The sequence below is a fragment of the Macadamia integrifolia genome, unplaced genomic scaffold, assembly GCF_013358625.1.
Source record: "Macadamia integrifolia cultivar HAES 741 unplaced genomic scaffold, SCU_Mint_v3 scaffold1900, whole genome shotgun sequence".
In the NCBI taxonomy this organism is placed as follows: Eukaryota; Viridiplantae; Streptophyta; class Magnoliopsida; order Proteales; family Proteaceae; genus Macadamia; species Macadamia integrifolia.
The window spans coordinates 2828-9404 of NW_024868409.1; the positions used below are offsets into that span (position 1 = coordinate 2828).

The 6577-nt window shown below is 33.8% G+C and overlaps 1 protein-coding gene across 1 annotated transcript; it reads right to left on the reverse strand.

Annotated features, from left to right (window-relative positions):
• Window positions 1–5043: 5043 nt before the first annotated feature.
• On the reverse strand, window positions 5044–5436 carry LOC122065141 (the record flags this gene model as incomplete). Its single annotated transcript, XM_042628947.1, has 1 exon — window positions 5044–5436. A coding segment is annotated over exon 1 (393 nt), but the record flags the coding sequence as incomplete, so codon positions are not given.
• Window positions 5437–6577: the final 1141 nt, after the last annotated feature.

A 6577-nucleotide genomic window follows, 5' to 3' on the forward strand; every position in this document is an offset into this window, starting at 1 on the left:
AATTTTTTTTTTTAATTAAAAAAAAAAAAGGCAGCGAGTCATCGCTGGGTCACCTCGGAAACCCTACCGAGTTAACCCGGGGTGCAGTGGGTCAACTCAAGACCAACTCTGTTTGACTCGATCAAAGGTTGACCGGATCTTGACCAATTGACCCGGATTTTGACCCGAAATCAATATGCCTGAACTGGATTTTGACCCGAAATCTATTTTTAATTCTGCAACTTCAAATGGCTTGTACGGGCAAACGGTGAAGAATTTTTCATCCTAGTTTTTTGCGTTGAGTTCAGTTTTTCGTGCTCTTCGTTTTGATATATTATGAGCCTAGTTTTGATAAACTTTTATGATTTGTTTTGTATAAGTTACAAGTATGGGTGGTTAATGATTCTTTATGATTTTCCTATTAATTGGAAGAAATAAAAGAAAATCAACTCATACATTACTTGCATATCAGAATACGAACTTGTTTATTCTTGGTAATGTAATTCATGCTTTTGTTTATGAATATTTTTTATTCATGCTTAAACAATCCCACTTTTAACTACCGGAATGAATTTGTAGACTATTACAATAAGATTGGGTGGAATCCACCAAAGTGGTAAAGTTCAATCTTATTGTAATAGAATACAAATCAAAGTCTTCTTTGTTTAAAAAGACAGAGAATAATGATTGATAGTAAAGTTGCTAATGTTCACCCAAATGTGACATTATCAAAGAAAGGTTAAAGTTAAAGCAAGTGAAAAACAGAATAGGGATTTCTCAACCTAGAAGATGCTGTCCATCCAAAGATGGCGGTACTTTTCGAAAGTTAGAAGAAGTCTCGCAGTAATTGTAGAAACTTGAGTGGACCAGTTTGTTTCAGACCCAATGGTCAGGAATGTAGTTCCGGTTGACACTCTTGAAGTAATTGATAATTGAGCATTGTAATGTTTATTTTGTTAACAGTTACATGCTTATTCTTTTACATGTAAATTGATATTTAGTTCATGTTTAAATAACCCACAAATTTAAGCTGTCAGGTGTAGTTGTAAGCTATTACAGTGGAATTGATGGAATCCACCAAAGTGGTAAAATCTAAGATTACTGCAATAGATTTACAACTCAAATATTTTGTCTTATATTCAGAGACATAGAAAATTGTTAGCAGGAATTAGGTAATGTTTGCCCAAAGGCGACATTATCAAAGATAAGCATAAATGCAAGTGTATTATAGGCAGACCTTAACCTAGAAGTTGTTATGCATCCAAAAGTGATAGTAATTTTCGAAGTTGAAGAGCTTCTACAGTCATTGTATTTTTTGAGTGGACTAGTGTATTCCAGACCTAAAGGTTGAGATTGTAGTTCAATTGACACTTTGGTTATGTTTAATGGTTAGTGATGTAATATTGGTTTTTATTGATGTTTCATACATTAATTAAATATCGAATGGATTATTCTTCTTTGAGTTGAACCATTAAGCTAATGTCTTTAAAAATGGCTTGAGAATATAGAGGTCTACATATGTCTCAAAGACCTAGTTTTCTATACTAGGAGAACTAAATCAATAGTTTGGAATTATGCTTTTAAAGCAAAGTTTTTTGCCCTAAAAGGTATTGGACAGTTGATCAATGGCAATAGGGTGGATGAGGGTTTCATCCAGTATGACCATAGGTTATAGGTTTATTTAATGTGTTATTTTTTGTATTCCGATTGGATCAATTCGGATTGGTTGGGTTGGATTAGTGTTGATTTTGATCAATCCAATACCAAGTTCTCAAACACTGCCATTGTTCTCTGAAAACCTATTTATGAACATTAATTGATAAATGTTTGGTTTTTTTTTTGTTTTTGGGCCTATGTGAACAAGTTTATATGTATGTCACATTTAACGAATTGTGTTCTCCAATAAATGGATTAATTTATGACTGGTCGAACCAAGTGGAAGAATAAAAGTATGAATCTTAAGCTGTTTTATGTGGCTCGACCAGTGGGAGAATAAATTCGATATAATAGGTTGCTAGTGGGAGAATAAATTCAGTGTACCATATTGTTTTTCATGCAAAAGAATTATTTGGAGTTTTGCATTAATTTATTATTATCATGATATTGAAGAATTATTTATGGCTGAAATATATAGTAAATTCATATTCATGTCATTTTGTACTTGAATGTTTTGTTTGAAACACCCTATGATGGATAAATATATTAGAATTAAACTGGGTGTGAGCTTCCGTACATTTTATGCTGCACAGTATATTTCTAAGAAGCTATGAAAGGATTGGATGGAATCCACCAAAGTGGCACATCCTATTATTTCATAGTTTTTCCAAGTATAGCAAAGTTGGTGACATTTGCTCATAGGTGATGTCACCCGAGTTAAAGAAAATACATGTATGGAAATGACTATAACTTAGAGGTTTCTAAACCCACATGTGATAAAAGTAATTGTATTTTCATAGTAAATTTGGATTTATAAGAGGACCAGTACATTCTTAGCCCAAATGATAGGAATGTAGTTACGGTTATGACTCTTGTGTGTTTTATCTGCTAGATGTACATTTATTGCGTAGTTTATCTGCTAGGTGTACATATCAAATTTTCTAGCCTGGTTATTTGGTGTGTATGATTCATACCTGAGATTTTTAGGGTTACTTGATCTGGTTTTAGCTCTCAGGGAACCCAAACAGGTGTTGTTGCTGAACAAAGCACAACTGAAGGGAAATAGGAACAATTTTATTGCCCTATTAAGTTTATAATGACTTTGGAGTAATTTTGAATTGATTTTATCTTAAATTCTATTCTCTGAATTATTTATGTACATTTATGCTTTATTTGTTTGTGTTGTCTCTGATTGTGTAAGAAACACATTAAAGCATACACTTCTGTACATATATTCATCTCTAATGTGAAAAACATGATAGGAATGAGTGAAACCCACCAAAGTGGTACATTTAGTTCAATTGTGTATTTCCTAAGGTAAATGTGACATTTGCCCAAAGGTGATGTCATCCAAGTTTATCAATAAAGTACTCAAGAGCCATATTTTCTGACATTGGTGTTATTAAGGTTTTTGATATGCTTGGTTAGTGGGAGTTTTATGATCTCATTTAACCAAAGATATCATGGTGGCAAAAGCCAAAGTTTAAAGGTTGTGCTTGTTAAGATTTATTGGCAGTGCTTAGCTAAGGTAATTAACGAAATTTTGTCAGAATTTATGATGTATGGTGGTATTTAGCCTATGTCCAAAGAAGTGGTGGTTTACCACAGGCGATTTGCCAAAGTTTATGATTTATGGTGGTATTTAACCTAAATCCATGGAAGTGGCAGTTAGTCATAGGCGGTATGCCAAAGTAAGATATTAATTCAAAAAAAGGACAGTTTGCCAAGTGTTGATTAATATTAAAGTTTTCTACCTGTGAGGTTTTCAAGGTAGGCTGATCTTTAGATCAAGAAAGGACCTATAAGGAAATGTATATTTCATGTGATCACAGGTATGATATCAACTCCTTATATATATATATATGTTTCCAGGAGATTTGGATTGATAATTTTCTATTGTTTGTAATATTAGATAGTTATATGTCGTATATTGAGGTGTATTTTTTACTATTGTTTAACAGTAGAGATTATTGATTGGATCAAAGTTTGTTTGAGTGGTGTTCAATCTTGGGATTATTTGGCCAGGAGTTAATGGAAAGACATCAGTATCAGTGTAGCCCAAGTGGGAGATTGTTAGAATTTTTATGTGGGCTTCACTGATACCGATTGATCCATTGGGCCCAAACAATTATAGACCCACTCTGATTAGAAAACTCTTACCTCTTTCCATTGTGAGAGTGGAATAGGATTTTAGGGATTCTATTATAAATAGAATACTGACGGTCCCTGCAGCCATTACTTTACTTAATGCCTTATTGGTTTTGGGAGCACGGCTTTCTCACAAGAGCAAGTGCACAGAAAGAGAGGAAACCCTAGAGTAAGAGGCTGCAGAAGATCTTAGTAGAAAGATTCCACTTGCGTAGTTCGTTATTGTCATCTTCATGGGAGTAATGTTTAACCACATGGGGCAGAGGTTTCATGGGACACATGTACTTCTTTATTCCTATTTATGGTTTATGTCATGGTTGTCCCATTGATTATTATAGATATAGTAAATCTATATGGTTATGTATTTTAAGATGGGATACTTTATTGTTCTGGGTTTAGGGACTACACCCATGATTAATCTTTTATGATTTGTTGATGATTCTTGTATTATAAACACTATAAGGTTAGTCATATGTTTAATATGGTAAAAGAATCCCTAACATATGCATGAATCAAAACCGTACCAAACCTGGACGTATTAAACCAATAAAAAATGAACAAGTTTGATTTGATTCTTATTCAGTTTTTAGGTGTTCAATCTTATTTAGTATGATTTTAAAATTTCGGTTGAACTTATTAAGTTTTATTTGTTTAGGATTTGGTTCTTCTATGAATTTTTTTAGTTTTAATTTTATTTGAATAGCATTTGGTTTTATTCGATTTCAATTGAAATTGACAATCTTGAACTATAAAATCGAAACCAATCCAAATTGAATTTTATTTCATTTTCCAAAATCAAAAAGGAATCCTTTTTTTTTTTTTTTTGTAGTTTGTTTTGAACGACCAATTTTTTTTCAGTTTCAGTTATAAATTGATATTTTTTAATTTTGATAAAATGAACCCAACTTTAAGAAGTTGTTTTTTTTTTTTTTTTTCAATAAACCTTTTCTTTTGCTAAGAGTCAGCAAGTGTATTGTATTAATATAGGAGAGAAAATTATATACAATAAATGAATTTAAAACATTGAATTTCTAATCCACCTTTGGCATTGCCATCAGCAGAGAAGAAACCCAATCGAAAAATCTTAAAACATGATTTCAGAGTTGAAATACTACTCCACCTTCGGCATTGCCATTAGCAGAATAGGAAATCAATCTAAAACCAACACCATTATAAGAACCTATATTTTGGTCTTAGCTGAGCATCCCATGTATTATCCTCCACTGTGAAAGTGGGGGGAGTATTCCATGTTGACAGTACCTGTGCAAGTGCAGTATGTTTTGCTAGGTTATTTGCAATATTATTTGCCTCTCTGTAGCAATGAGCAATTGACCATGTGATGGTGTCCAAGTAAGCCTTTAAACTCCGCCATTGCTGCTGGAAGAACCATGGAATGGTACATTTTTTGATGCAAATTGCCATTGCATGTGAATCGCATTCCACCCACAATTTCAACCAACTCTGTTCTTTTGTAATCCGTATACCCATGAAAAAAGCCTCAAACTCTGCAACAAAGTTTGTTGTAACTCCCAGGCCACTTAAAAAACTCAAGATATGATTTCCTCTGTGATCACAGAAAATACCCCATGTTCCAGACCTACCTGAATTTCCTAGAGAGCAGGCATCAATGTTTAGCTTAATGAAACCTTCCATGGGTAGTTTTCAGACTACCTCACTGATCTTTTGTGCCCCCTTTCGAGATATTCTGAGGTGCAATTGTCTGGATAACGTCAGATCAAGAACTCCATTCACAGTAATAGAACTCAACACTGAAAATTCCCCTAGGTCATCAAATATTTTTTTGACAACATTTTGAGCGGTACAGCTCCCATTATCATGTCTACGTTGATTCCTTTCCCTCCATAGATGAAAAGGAATAAATACTAATATGGCTGACCAAGCAGGGCGTAGTCGAACAACATTGGCTTTCCTTTTCTACTATGAAAAAAGCTCCTCTATTGAAGGAAAACTTCTCCATTGAACCTGAAAAAAATACAAGATTTCTTTCCACACATTATTACTGAAATTGCAGTCAAGAAATATGTGAGTTAGAGAATTATGATTCATCTTGCATAGATCACATTTTGATGCAATTGGTACGCGTCTTCTACATACTTGATCATCAGTGGGAAATTGATTGTGATACAATCTCCACCTAAACATGGAAAACTGAGGATGCATATTCTTTTGCCACACCTAGAATGCCGATCCTTGAATTGGACAAGTAACCCTAATGCCTTCCCATGTTGACTTAACTGTAAAACTTCCTGATTCAGAGAGGGACCATACCCTTACATCTTTTTCATATGTAGACGGGATATTAATACTTTTTACACATGCACATACCTCTTTCAGGGCGTGGTTAGAGACCTCAGGCAGAAATCATTGCCCATTTTTGATAAAATTTGTCATTGTGGCAGAAAGATCAACACTAGATAAAGAGGGCATACCTAGGATATCAGTGATTTTGGTATTCTTCAACCAGCGATCATTCCAAAATTGAATGGAACTACCCTCCCCTATAATCCAACGTTCAGATTCACCAATAAAGTCCATATTTTGCGAAGACCAGGAAGAATTGATGAAGATGTAGCATTCTTTAAAGTCTCCTTCTTAGTAACCAAGCGGCCTCTGAGAAATTTTCCAAATAAAGATTGGTCAGTCTTTATAAACCATCCCAACTTTGTTAACAAGAAAAATTTATATCCTTAAGCCATCTAACTCCCAATCCTCATTCATTTTTAGATTTGCACAGAAAATCCCATTTGACAGTTATTGCTCTGGTGGTAGAAGT